This window comes from Geotrypetes seraphini, chromosome 1 (assembly GCF_902459505.1).
Source record: "Geotrypetes seraphini chromosome 1, aGeoSer1.1, whole genome shotgun sequence".
NCBI classification, from domain to species: domain Eukaryota; kingdom Metazoa; phylum Chordata; class Amphibia; order Gymnophiona; family Dermophiidae; genus Geotrypetes; species Geotrypetes seraphini.
The window spans coordinates 458,218,071-458,231,910 of record NC_047084.1 but is presented as its reverse complement, the minus strand read 5'-3'; the positions used below and the strand labels follow the sequence as shown (position 1 = coordinate 458,231,910).

General features: G+C 49.4%; 1 protein-coding gene across 5 annotated transcripts in view; it reads right to left on the bottom strand.

The window, feature by feature from the left end:
* HCFC1 (host cell factor C1) overlaps positions 1–13,840 on the bottom strand; it is a 432,893-nt gene that overhangs the window by 335,807 nt on the left and 83,246 nt on the right. For all 5 annotated transcript variants that reach the window (XM_033922407.1, XM_033922416.1, XM_033922394.1 and 2 more), the window contains 2 exons: positions 3,565–3,773; positions 3,386–3,470 (listed from right to left, as the gene is read on the bottom strand). In XM_033922407.1, the coding sequence (XP_033778298.1) occupies positions 3,386–3,470; positions 3,565–3,773 (294 nt within the window). The remainder of the gene's footprint in view (positions 1–3,385; positions 3,471–3,564; positions 3,774–13,840) is intronic.

Genomic DNA, 13,840 nt, shown 5'->3' with positions numbered 1-13,840 from the left:
GTCCGAAGGGTAGCACCTTGTATTGGTAATGATGTTGGTTGACAAGAAAGCGAAGATATTGTCTGGACATCAGATGAATTGGAATGTGAGTATACGCCTCCTTGAGATCGAGGGAACATAGCCAGTCTTCCTGAGAGAGAAGAGGATATAGGGTGGCAAGAGATAACATCTTGAACTTCTCCTTGACCAGACATTTGTTGAGATCTCTGAGATCTAATATTGGTCTGAGATCTCCGGTCTTTTTGGGTACAAGAAAGTACCGGGAGTAAAATCCCAGGCCTTGCTGGTCCAGAGGAACTGGTTCGATGGCATTGAGAAGAAGGAGGGAGTGAACCTCCTGAGCGAGGAGGAGGGACTGAGCCTTGGTGGAAGCAGACTCTTTTGGCAGACTTACAGGTGGAGGAGTCTGAAAATTTAGGGAGTAGCCGTGGGCGATGATAGCAAGTACCCACTGGTCGGAGGTGATTGCTTCCCATCGAGATAGAAAAACTTGTAGTCGACCTCCTATGGGTTGAGGTAGAGGACACGAGGGAGGAAGACTGGCAATGTCCTGGAGAAAGGAGTCAAAAGGGCTGCGTCGACTTAGGTTGAGTAGCCGGTTTGACAGCAGGCTGCTGTTGTTGACGAGCCTGTTGTAGCTGCTGACGCTGTCTGCGAGGTTGAGGAGGATGAGGCTGAGCCGGTCGAGCAGAAAACCTCCTTTGATATGAAGGTTGTTGCCTGAATGGACGAAGAGGAGGAGGTTTCTTCTTGTTTTTCAACAAGGTGTCCCACCTAGTTTCATGGGCGGAGAGCTTTTGTGTGGTGGTATCCATGGACTCCCCAAACAGCTCATCCCCTAGGCAAGGAGCATTGGCAAGCCGGTCCTGATGGTTTACGTCCAGTTCTGAGGCCCGTAGCCATGCCAACCTTCTCATTGCTACAGAGATAGCAGTAGCTCGAGAAGTCAGTTCAAAAGTATCATAAATAGAACGGACCATAAACTTCCTGAGTTGCAGAAGACTAGAGGTACATTGCTGAAAAGCAGGAAGTTTACGGTCCGGAATATACTTTTGAAAAGAGGTCACCTGTTGAATGAGGTGCTTCAGGTAAAACGAGAAGTGGAAAGCGTAATTACTTGAACGGTTGGCCAGCATGGCATTTTGGTAAAGACGCTTTCCAAATTTGTCCATGGCCTTTCCTTCCCTACCAGGAGGGACAGAGGCATACATACTGGCTCCTGCAGTCTTCTTTAGGGTTGACTCTACCAACAGGGATTCATGGGGAAGTTGGGGTTTGTCAAATCCAGGGATTGGAATCACTTTATATAGAGATTCTAGTTTTCTTGGAGCTCCTGGGATTGTCAAAGGAGTTTCAAGATTCTTATAAAAAGTTTCCCTCAAGATGTCATGGAGGGGTAACTTTAAAAACTCTTTAGGAGGTTGGTCAAAATCCAAGGCATCCAAAAATGCCTTGGATTTTTTAGAGTCAGACTCTAAAGGAATAGATAGGGTGTCTGACATCTCCTTTAAAAATTTTGTGAAGGAGGAGTGCTCTGGCTTAGCAGTAGTATCCTGCACCGATGGTTCCTCCTCATCAGATGTGTAATCCTCCTCGGTACCGAGGGGATCATCCGAATCGTCCCACAAGTCAGAGTCCCGTACCGATTGTAAACGGCCCTGGGAAAGTGGAGTTGATGTATCAGTATGTTTAGTCTTGCGTACCGATTTACCAGACCGAGTGGAGACGGTACCAGGGGAATGTAGTACGGTACGGGGTTCAGAGAACAGTACCGGTTCCGACCCCGTAGGAGTAGCACGCCGTTTTGGTTCTGCTGACAGAACAGGCATGGACAAAGATTTTTGTGGTGCCGAAACAGTCGATGCCAATAACAGAGGCTGTTCGACAGACGGCACCGAAGGCTCAGTCGGTACCGACACTGGAAGGTTCGGAGACAATAGAGCCGGGAGCAACTGTTGGAGTTGCTGCTTAAGCTGGACCTGGAGGATAGAGGCAATGCGCTCATCCAACATTGGTCCCGATGGCACCGGTACCAGTTTTTTCTTGCTCGGTACCTTCGGTGCCGCTCGACGCTCGGGTGAAGTCGATGCCGATGAAGAGGCCGAGACTTCAATGGGAGCGGAGCGTTTACGGGGCCGGCGCTCAGTCTGCAGGACTTGGCTCACTGCATGCTCGACTGGCTGGCCTAGAACAGTAGGGGAAGGCTTCTTAGCCGGCTTACCTACAGGAGTCGACACCGACGATGGATCTGGCGGTGCCGAGGTAGTCGGAGTCGATTTGGAGGAAGTCGTCGACGTCGATACCGGTGCAACTTCCATAGCGGTACCGAAAAGGATCCGCTGCTGAATTTGACGATTTTTTAAAGTTCTTTTTTGTAAAGAACTACAGCGGGTGCAGGTTTCAGCCCTATGGTCCGGACCCAGACACTGGAGGCACCACTTGTGTGGGTCGGAAAGAGAGATAGGGCGTGCACACCGCTGACACTTTTTGAAACCCGGTGACGGGGGCATGAAGGGAAATACTGCTGTAGCAAAATCGAAGCCCGAGGCTTCGATGGTGCCAACAGGCCCCGCCGGGTCAGATTCGACAAAAAAATGAAAAATAAGAAATTTTTTTTTTTTTTTTTTACACAAAAGGTAAAAAAGAAGGAAAGAAATAAAATATGAAGAGAAAATTACACGCGAGCGGGAAGGCAAGTGAAATAGAAAAAAACTTCCAACAGCCGTTGGAAACACGCGTCTTCTTAGCTCCACGGAATTAAGAAAACTGGGGACCGCGCGCCTCTGTCGGGTGGGAAGGCACTCGCGCACGCGCGGTGCGGCCTAGCTAGAACTTTCTAAAGTTCTTAGAGTGCAATCACTCTAAAATTGTCCGTACCGGGGCTCCGTCGGTGCCGTCACCCATTAGTCAAGAATATGCTGCCTGCTTGTCCTGGGATAATATCAGTATAAATAACACGTAATAGTTTGCCATCTCTGATTTTTTTCCCTAGTAATGAGAGTAATACATTAAATAAAATAGGAGATAATGGAGAATCTTGCGCACTCCTGATGGTGGCAATCACGTTTCTGATAGGACTTCTTGCATCTTGACTCTATAGGACAGGGGTGTCAAAGTCCCTCCTCGAGGGCCGCAATCCAGTCAGGTTTTCAGGATTCCCCCAATGAATATGCATGAGATCTATTTGCATGCACTGCTTTCATTGAATGCTAATAGATCTCATGCATATTCAAGGAGGGATTTTGACACCCCTGCTATAGGATCTGAATGACAGAAACCCAACATCAGTACTGTGTCCCTAAAGGTAACAATGGAACAAAGGTACTGTGTCCCTAAAGGTAACAATGGAACTCAGACGGCTTAGGGGGAAAAAAGGAGCTCTTACTTGTTACTGATAGTAGTGGCAGAGTGCAAGCTGCGAGGGAGGGGTGCCACGCCACTCAAGTTAGGCTTGTTCCATGTCAGTGTCTCTGTAGAGTGAGGGGAGGAAAAAGTCCCAGAATTAAATGAGAAATGGATAGAAAAAGGGAAGATTTTTTTTGCTATCATTTTCAGGTCTCTTACCAATATCAAGAGTCCAAAGATCCCCCAGCCGGCAGCCACTCATGCCACCATAGATTACCAGTCGAGATTTCTTGTTGTCCTTTTCAGTGTACACTACTGCAGTATGAGATTCCCGGGGAGGTGGTAGAATACCATATGTGATGGGGATATCCCATGCCACCACACCAGAACCCGGACGCAGCTCCAGAATATATAAATCGTTCAGGTACCTGCAAGAGTACAGAAATCAGTTACAATACACAAACAAAATTCCTATTTCTTTCTTGAATTTACACATTTGCAAAGGAAAATCCACTACCCCATCTCATCAGTTCCTGATAAAAGAAAAGAATTACTATAAAGGTATTTGCACATACCACAAATAATTGGTTTGTAACACAAGATCTTTTCTTCGGTGCTGACTCCTAAGAGACCCTAGTATCAACTATGATTTGGATTATTCATCCCAATGTTCATCACTTTGCATGTATTCACATTACATTTCATAAGAACATATGAGAGGGCGTTGAAAAGTTTGCAGACCAACTAACTTTCTAAATTCTGAGCATTATTTTGCCACTGTAGCTGAAAAGAACGTTACCTTATTTCATTAAGTGCCAATTTGCAGAAAAAATTATAAGTTTTGACATTGTTTCAGATCATTGATTGAACCATATCCTTGTCATTCTCTTCTTGGTTGGGCGGATAACTTTTCAGCACCCCCTCCCCCTCGTAAGAGTTGCCATAATGGGATAGACCGAAAGTCCATCAAGCCCAGAATCCCCTTTCCAACAATGGCCAATCCAGGTCACAAGTTCCAGTGTTCCCTCTAAGCTACGCTGGCGTGCGCTGGCGCACAAAATATTACATCCAGCGCACAAGTTTCACGTCACAGCGCACGGCGGGCAGGGCGGCGAGAGGAGAATCGGGCGAGTTGGCTCATAACTTGCTGGCGCCCGATATTTTTAGCGCACAGCGAAAATAATTTTGCCCACAACACCCGCCCGCTTAGAGGGAGCACTGGTCACAACTACCTGGCAATATCCCAAAAGAGTAAAAAGCAAATATACTTACCTGTAGCAGCTATTCTCCAAGGACCGTAAGTATATATTCTCTCATTTGGGTGACATCATCCACGGAACCTGGTATGGACAAATACCAAGTGTGCTGTCACTTTAAATTTTAAGGCACTACCCATACCACGCGTATGCCAGTGCCTTCCCACCTGACATTTTCACGCACGACTTGCAATTCAGTAACAAAGCTAAGAAGCCAACTAGGGGAGGTGGGTGAGAATATATACCTGCTATCCTCAGAGAAAGCAATGTTACTTACCGTAACAGTTGTTATCCAGGGACAGCAGGCAGCTATTCTCACTAGTGGGTGATGTCATCCGACAGAGCCCCGATACGGACATCTTGCAAGCATGTCTTGCTTGAAGAAACTCAGAAGTTTCGAGATGCCCGCACCACGCATGCGCCAGTGCCTTCCCGCCCGATGCTCCGGGCGTGTCTCCTCAGTTCAGGTAGCTAGCAGAGAAGCCAACCCAGGGGAGGTGGGTGGGACGTGAGAATAGCTGCCTGCTGTCCCTGGATAACAACTGTTACGGTAAGTAACATTGCTTTATCCCAGGACAAGCAGGCAGGTATTCTCACTAGTGGGTGACCTCCAAGCTAACCTCAATGGGATGGTGGGAGAGTTGGCAACTTAGGAGAACAAATTTTGTAACACAGTTTGGCCAAACTGTCCATCCCGTCTGGAGAAAGTATCCAGACAATAATGAGAGGTGAATGTATGAACCGAGGACCAAGTGGCAGCCTTACAAATCTCCTCAATCGGTGTCGATCTGAGGAAGGCTACAGAGGCTGCCATTGCTCTGACCTTATGGGCTGTGACCTTACAGGGAAGGGGTAATCCAGCCTGGGCATAGCAGAAAGAGATACAAGCCGCCATCCAGTTGGAGATAGTGCGCTTCGATACAGGTCGTCCCAACTTGTTTGGATCAAAGGAGACGAAAAGTTGAGGAGCAGTTCTGTGTGGTTTGGTGCGATCCAAGTAGAAAGCCAAAGCACGTTTACAGTCCAGAGTGTGAAGAGCTGATTCTCCAGGATGAGAATGAGGCTTTGGAAAGAACACTGGAAGCACAATGGATTGGTTGAGGTGAAATTCAGAGACCACTTTAGGCAGGAATTTCGGGTGAGTGCGGAGGACCACCTTGTCATGATGGAATACTGTGAAAGGTGGGTCCGCCACCAAGGCCTGAAGCTCACTGACCCTGCGAGCAGATGTGAGGGCCACCAGAAAAACCACTTTCCAAGTGAGAAACTTTAGTGGAGCCTTGCTCAGAGGCTCAAAAGGAGGTTTCATAAGCTGAGAAAGGACAACATTTAGATCCCAAACCACTGGAGGTGGTTTGAGAGGAGGATTGACATGAAAAAGTCCTTTCATAAATCTGGAAACCACAGGATGAGAGGAGAGAGGTTTCTCTTGTAGAGGTTGATGGAAAGCCGCAATAGCACTCAGGTGGACTCGTATAGATGTCGACTTGAGACCAGACTGAGACAGATGTAAAAGATAGTCCAAAACAGAGGATAGGGAGGCTCGCTGAGGCTCCTTAGAATTGGAAATACACCATGAAGAAAATCTAGTCCATTTTTGGGAGTAGCATTGACGAGTAGCAGGCTTCCTGGAAGCCTCCAAGACATCCCTCACCGCCTGGGAAAACTGGTGCGGAGTTACGTTGAGAGGAACCAAGCTGTCAGGTGGAGAGACTGCAGGTTGGGATGAAGCAGAGACTCCTGGTGCTGAGTAAGCAGTGAAGGAAACACTGGAAGTAGGCATGGTTCCCTGCTGCTGAGTTGAAGTAGAAGGGAGAACCAAGGTTGCCTGGGCCACCGAGGAGCTATCAGAATCATGGTGGCATGGTCGGACTTCAGCTTGACCAGTCTTTTGAATGAGAGGGAATGGCGGAAACGCATACAAAAAGCGATTCCCCCAATCCAGCAGAAAAGCATCTGCCTCGAGGCGATGAGGAGCATAGATCCTGGAGCAAAACTGAGGTAGCTTGAAATTGTGGGGAGCCGCAAAGAGGTCTATCTGAGGCGTTCCCCACTGAGCAAAGATCTGATGAAGGGGCTTGGAGTAGAGTGTCCATTCGTGAGGCTGGAGAAGACGACTCAGTTTGTCCGCCAAGACATTGTCCTTCCCCTGAATGTAGACAGCTTTGAGGAAGGTGTTGTGGCGAACCGCCCAATCCCAGACTCTGAGAGCTTTCTGGCAGAGGGAGGCCGAGCCCGTGCCCCCTTGCTTGTTGACATAATACATGGCGACCTGATTGTCGGTGCGAATGAGGACCACCATGTCGTGAAGCAGATGTTGAAAAGCTTGAAGAGCATTGAAAATGGCTCTGAGCTCCAGAAGATTGATTTGATGGAGTCGGTCCGCACAGGTCCAGAATCCCTGAGTGTGAAGCCCATCCAGATGAGCCCCCAGGCATAGGTCGAGGAATCGGTAGTGAGAACCTTCTGATGAGGAGGAGTGTGAAACAGCAAACCTCTGGATAGATTCGAAGAGGTCATCCACCAAAGTAGAGACTGCCGAAGAGCAGGAGTGACTATGATGTGTCGAGTCAACGGGTCTGACACTTGAGTCCATTGAGAAGCTAGGGTCCACTGAGGAATTCTGAGATGGAGCCTGGCAAAGGGCGTCACATGAACTGTAGAGGCCATGTGGCCCAGGAGGACCATCATGTGTCTCGCTGAGATGGACTGGCGAGAAGATACAGACTGGCAGAGACGAAGAAGAGCATCCATGCGCTGAAGAGGAAGGAATGCTCGAAGCTGGATGGTGTCCAGTACCGCCCCGATGAAGGGAAGGGACTAGGTAGGCTGCAGATGAGATTTGGGAAAATTGATCTCGAAGCCTAGGCTCTGCAGGAAGCAGATCGTGGTCAAAGTCGCCGAAATGACCCTTGGAGCTGACGGGGCCTTGATGAGCCAGTCGTCGAGGTATGGAAATACCTGAAAACCCTTGTTCCGGAGTGCAGCGGCCACCACCACCAGACACTTCATGAAGACTCTGGGAGACGAGGACAGGCCGAATGGAAGCACTCGATACTGCAGATGTAGATGTCCCACCTGAAATCTGAGGAACTTGCGGGAGGCCGGATGAATGGGAATGTGAGTGTAGGCCTCCTTGAGATCCAGAGAGCATAACCAGTCGTTCTGCTCGAGGAGAGGGTAGAGAGAAGCAAGTGTCAGCATGCGAAACCTCTCCTTGACTAGGAATTTGTTGAGGGCCCTGAGGTCCAAAATGGGTCGCAGGTCGCCCGTCTTCTTCGGAACAAGGAAGTACCGGTTCAGTAAAACCCCCGGTTCAGTTGGTCCGGACCCACGGCACGAAGCCGGAGCAAAGCCTGAGCTTCCTGGAGAAGAAGGGCGGTCTGAGTCAAGTTGGAAGGATACTCTCTTGGAGGGTGGTCCGGAGGGACCCGATGGAAATGAAGAGAGTATCCTTCCTTGATGATAGTAAGGACCCAGAGGTCAGTTGTTATGGCCTCCCAGCGATGATAAAAATGATGGAGGCGCCCTCCGATGGGAAAAACAGGGGGAGGCAGAACGAGGTTGGTTATGCCCTCGACGAGACAGTCAAAAAGGCTGAGTGGTCTTAGGGACCGCAGGCGATTGAGACTTAGGCTGACCCTTTTCGGGAGGCTGACGCTTCGCCGGTTGCCTCGCAGGAGTTGTTTGCCTCGGCTGATAACTTTCGAAGCACAGGTAGAAAAAACTCCAAGTAGGCTGCAAAGTGGAAATTGTAATTCAGGACTCGAGACGCCATCATCGAATTCTGATAGATGTGTCGACCAAACTTATCCATGGTTCTGCCCTCGCGGCCCGGAGGCACTGAAGCATAGACCTGGCCAGGATGAGACCGCTTGAGCGAGGATTCGACCAGGAGGGACTGGTGAGAAAGCTGAGGACCCTCGAAGCCTTTATGATGCACCGTGCGGTACCGCGCATCCAATTTGCCAGGGACCGTAGGGATAGAGTAAGGAGACTCGAAGCATCGCATGAAGGTCTGGTCGAGGAGCTTGTGCAGGGGAAGCCGCAAGGACTCTGCCGGAGGACGAGGCAAGTGCATGGTATCGAGGTACTCTTTGGAATATCGAGACCCAGCATCGAGAGTAATGTCCATGTCATCCGCCATCTGCCTGAGGAACGATGAAAAGGACAGTTGGTCTGCCGTCTCTGGTCTGCGAGACGGACTAGAAGAAGAAGAGGCTTCAGACTCCAGAGAGTCCTGCGAGCAACAGAACGAGTAGAAAACCTCGGTGTCCTCGAACTCCGGGCCTGGAGGAGGAGACCCAGTCGAAGCAGCATACCCCAACCGAGGCAATTTCTTCTGAGGCGAAACGGTCGAGTGTCGAGAGGAATGCTTCGAAGAATGTCTGGATCGATGCCCCTCCCTATGCCTGGAAGGGGATCGAGCCCGTCTGTGAGAAACTGGGTCAGACGCCTCCAAGGAGCAGATTGGACTCGATGCCGTCGATCGCAGAGGCGGCAGAGTCGGCGCCTCCCCCGTCGCCGCCCAGGTTTGATAGGGGGTTCGGAAGAATTTGTCCTGCTTCCTGCTATGCCCAGGACTGGGTGGCCCCGAAGGTGGACGCCACACTGAGTCATGGGGCGGAGTAATCGGTTCCAAGGGAGGCAGGTCACTAAACGAGGCTTTTCTCGAGGGGATGGGCTCCAAGGGAGGCATATCACTAAGGGAGGCCCTCCTCGAGGGAATCGGTTCCAAAGGAGGTACAGCGCTAACGGAGGACATCCTCGAGGACCCGGACACCGCTCCTCCTCGCCGAGCAACGAGTCGTGCGGCGAGGAGGAGGAGGAGGGGGCGGTCCGCCCCTCGAAGCCGAAGCTGGAAGGTCACCCTGGATGGTGGCAATCAGCCGAGGCCCCATGGTCTGCATGAGCTCCACGAACTGAGCCTCCAGGATGGACCACAACGAAGCCGATATGGAGGGATCCACACCAAAAGGGGGCCCTTCTGCATGGTCTCCGCGCTCCTTGGGTGATGCGTGCTTCTGCTTGCCAGTCTTCGGCACCTTTAGCACCACTGGTGGAACAGTCGGGGTCGATACCTGCTCAGAGGAGACGGATGAAGGCACCGGCGCCGACGTCGGGGCCGAAACCGGTGTGAACGATGCCGGCTTCAGGAGGCCCGAAGCAGCCGGGGAGGCAGAGGGCTTCGCCGAAGGAGTCGAAGCACCCGTCGATGTCGATGTCGCAGGATCCGATGAAGCTTCCATCTTGAACATGGACTCCCACAGCAGACAGCGACACTTAAACGCTCTCGCCGTCAGAGTGGAGCAAGGCCGGCACGATTTCGGGAAGTGATCCGGTCCCAGACACTGTAAGCAGCGTCGATGAGGGTCCGTGAGCAAAATCGCGCGCTGGCACTTGCTACACTTTTTAAAACCGGTAATCGGCCGGGACATAGGCCGGAAAAGCTCCGCCGCAAGGTCGAAGGCGCGGGGCCCCAGCCACGCAGCCGACCCGGTATCGGAAGGAAAAATATATATATATATTTTTTTTTTAAAATAAATCAAAGAAAGAAATAAATGCACAGGAGAGCCAAAAGAACTCAACCCGCGGCAAAAAAGAAGGCAAAAAAGAGATTCAATGGGCGCAAATTGAAGATAGACTTCTCAGCTCCGCGGAAGAAAAAGAATTGAGGAGACATGCCCGGAGCATCGGGCGGGAAGGCACTGGCGCATGCGCGGTGCGGGCATCTCGAAACGTCTGAGTTTCTTCAAGCAAGACATGCTTGCAAGATGTCCGTATCGGGGCTCTGTCGGATGACATCACCCACTAGTGAGAATACCTGCCTGCTTGTCCTGGGATAACACCTGCTACAGGTAAGTATCTTTGTTTTCTCTGAAAACAAGCACATATATTTTCATATGTGGGAGGGTTAACACTAAATATACATGAGCCTGGTGAAACACAAGAGGGTTAGATGGAAAGTTATCACTCAAAGTAAACAAATTTTGTAGAACTGCTTGCCCAAACAGACCGTCTCTTAAATAGTAGTAGGAAGTGAAGGTTATGAATTGAGGACCAAGTGGCTGCTTTGCAGATGTCCTCAATAGAAATAGAATGGAAATGGGCTACTGAAGTCACCTTAGCCCGTACATTATGAGCTGTTAACATGGTCTTATAGCATCAGTCCAGCTTGAGTATATGCATAGGAGATAAGTCCACTAGCCAAGTGAAGATGGTTCCTCTGGTCACAGGAATTCCGTTAAGAGACGAAAGTTGCAAGCTGGGAGGAAGTTCTATGAGATTTAGTCTAATCTAACTAGTATGCTAAAGCACATTTGCAGTCTAAAGTGTGGAAAGCTGCTTCATCTGGATGAGAATGCAGTTTCTGAAAGATGTCAGGAAGAACTATGGAATAACTGAGGTGAAATTCCAAGATGACCTATGGAAGGAAGTTCGGGTGAGTTTGCAGGACCAGCGGGAGAACCCTCCAATTCATCTCGGGACTTTGTTACATGGGCTCAGTTCAGAGCCCTTATCACTCTAGGCGTGCGAGTTTGCTCCGCCTTGTTCTGAATCACCTGAGCACTAGACATTTAAATCTACCAATGCCTAATGGCGCTCAACCGTTCGGCATGTGCGCTTTAGCACACACCTTCGCGAAGCGACTGAGGGAACGAATGCATACCCTACAATTGATAAGTCTTATTCAAATTCAAACCAATCAGGTTTTTACAAGAAACATCAGACTCTAAAATTTTACCTCTGATATAGGGATAGATTCACTAAGCAAACCGATCGTATACCTATCGGTTTGTGAGCCCTTTACGATCAAATTTCCCTCCAACCCCATTCACTAAAGCCTGTAGAGATCTGATCCCGACTCTCCCATGCAAATTAGCAAAACCCCATGCAAAATAAGCCAAGCAATTGATTCACTAAAAATTGCTTGGCTATTTCAAATCGGGTTTTACTATTGGCAAACCCAACTGCTGCAGGTTTTTTTTGACAGGCCTGCCTGTCTTTTTTTATTAATTTTTTTCCATGGCACAGATATTTTACGTGTGCTACACTGCCCTGCAGTGAGCTCCCCAGCTTACAAGGCTGGCATCTGTCAAGATAGTGGTCCACTCCTCAATCCAAAGAGAGGCTTGCCTTGCCCCTGCATTCACCAGGGCAGACTGCTGCAAGCTGGCTCTGGCCAGGGGAGAAGCATCTGAAAGGGGAAGACATTGCAGAGACCACCAAGAAAGAAGTGACTCCCGTAAAAGACACGTGTACTCTGGCCAAGGACACCACTTCAAGGGAGACTGCCAAAGACCTCAACACCTGCCGATAGTGCCAGGCTGTGGGACCGGGAGCACCAAGAGAACCTTCCATTTTTGTTTCTGAAGCTTCAGTCTGCATGGCTTGGGAAGAAAAATTCATCCCTGTAGCATGTTGAATTAAACTCCCAAATATTTCAAAGTCTGCAATGGCGTCAGCTGACTTCTTGAAGTTGACAATCCAACCTAGGAACTGCAGTTGAAAAACTACAGTCTCCACTGTTCACTTGTAGTCCTGTCGAGACGGAGCCCGAATCAGCCAGTGGTCCAGATAAGGATGGACCTATACACCCATCCTGCAAAGGAAAGCCGCTACCACAACCATAACTTTTGTGAAGGTGCATGGAGCAGTCATCAAAAGGCAAAGCTGCAAACTGGAAATGCTGTTGAAGAAAATGAAAACAACGAAACCTGCGAGATCCAGGTAGATCGATATGATGGTAAGCTTCCATGAGATCCAAGGAAACCAGGAACTCCCCAGAAGCAATGGCAGCTATGACTGTAAGCACTGTTTCCATCCGAAAGTGCAGAATGCGTAAAAAATGGTTGACTGACTTGAGATCCAGAATAAGTCTCCAGTCTTCTCATCCTTTCTTTGGCACAATGAAGTATAAGGAGTATCTACCTAAGCCAGATTCTTCTTCTGGGATGGCCTCTACTATTCAGATGGCTAAGAGACAGTGCAAACCTTGGACTCCTCTTCCAGCTGACCTGCCATGGAATCCAGAAACAAATCTGGTAGAAGGCAAAAGAATTCTATCTTGTGCCCCTTCCAAATAATGTCCAGCACCATTGATCCAAGGATATTCAAGCCCACATTTGGTAAAACAGAGAACTGACCTTCGATCTGTGGGAGGGTCTGCTGGACTTCTGGCATCATTGTGACTTTTTAGGTATCGTTCTCTGGAATTGGAAGTATAATGTGGGCAGTATCACTGGGAATATCTTTGTGTGGTGGTCTCTGCAATGTCTTCCCCCTTCAGATGCTTCTTCCCTGGCCAGAGCCAGCTTGCAGCAGTCTGCCCTGGTGAATGCAGGGGCAAGGCAAGCCTCCAAGGGACACCAATTACTCTGCATTGGCGATGAAAGGAATTGCGATTCCCATCCCAAGCACTCCGAGACTTCTTCTCAGAAAGCGACTTGGGACAGCAATCTGCCACACTGGCGATAAGGTCAACCAGACCTTTACCAAAAAGTAGTTGACCCTTGAAGGGTAGCCTGCTCAGAGTTGCCTTAGAAGCAGAATCACCTGCCCAATAATGGATCCAACAAGTCCGGTGTGCTGACACTGCATAAGCCAAGAACTTACTGAGAACTCGCATGAAATCAAAGAGGGCATCTGCCACAATCCATCCCCAACTGGGGAAAGGTATTCTCCCCTGCAGAGGAAACCCAGCGTAACCTTGTGACAGGCACCCGCCATGAAGGAGGCAGCCACAGTAGCTCTGATCCCTGAGAAAGCCATATCATAAAGCTTTTTCAAAATAAGATCCCACTCTACGATCCTGGGAGTCCTTGCGTATCATAAGTCAAGGAAAAGCCATGCGCTTAGTAATCTGTGCCACTGCAGAATCCACCTTTGGCTGCTCAAAATTCAGGAGCTACAGGGTAAAGCCTAGACATAACTTTTGCCAGCTGGAAAGAACTCTGTGGGGTATTGGTATCCCATTGCTCCTCAATAAAGCCCATGAACACCGGATGTGCCTTAAAAAATGAAGACAGGACATTAGAGTGGCTCATGACTGAACACTGTGATGTAGAGAGCCAAGACTCCAAGTTTAGCTCTTTCATAGCATCAATGACACAGACACAAATTTGAAGAGCTTTCAGATGGAAGGATCCTCACCCTGATCTGGACTCTGCATGTCTATAGTATCCATGTGCAAACTAAGACAATCCAGATCTGTGGTAGCCGGCTTAGCAAGACCCTAA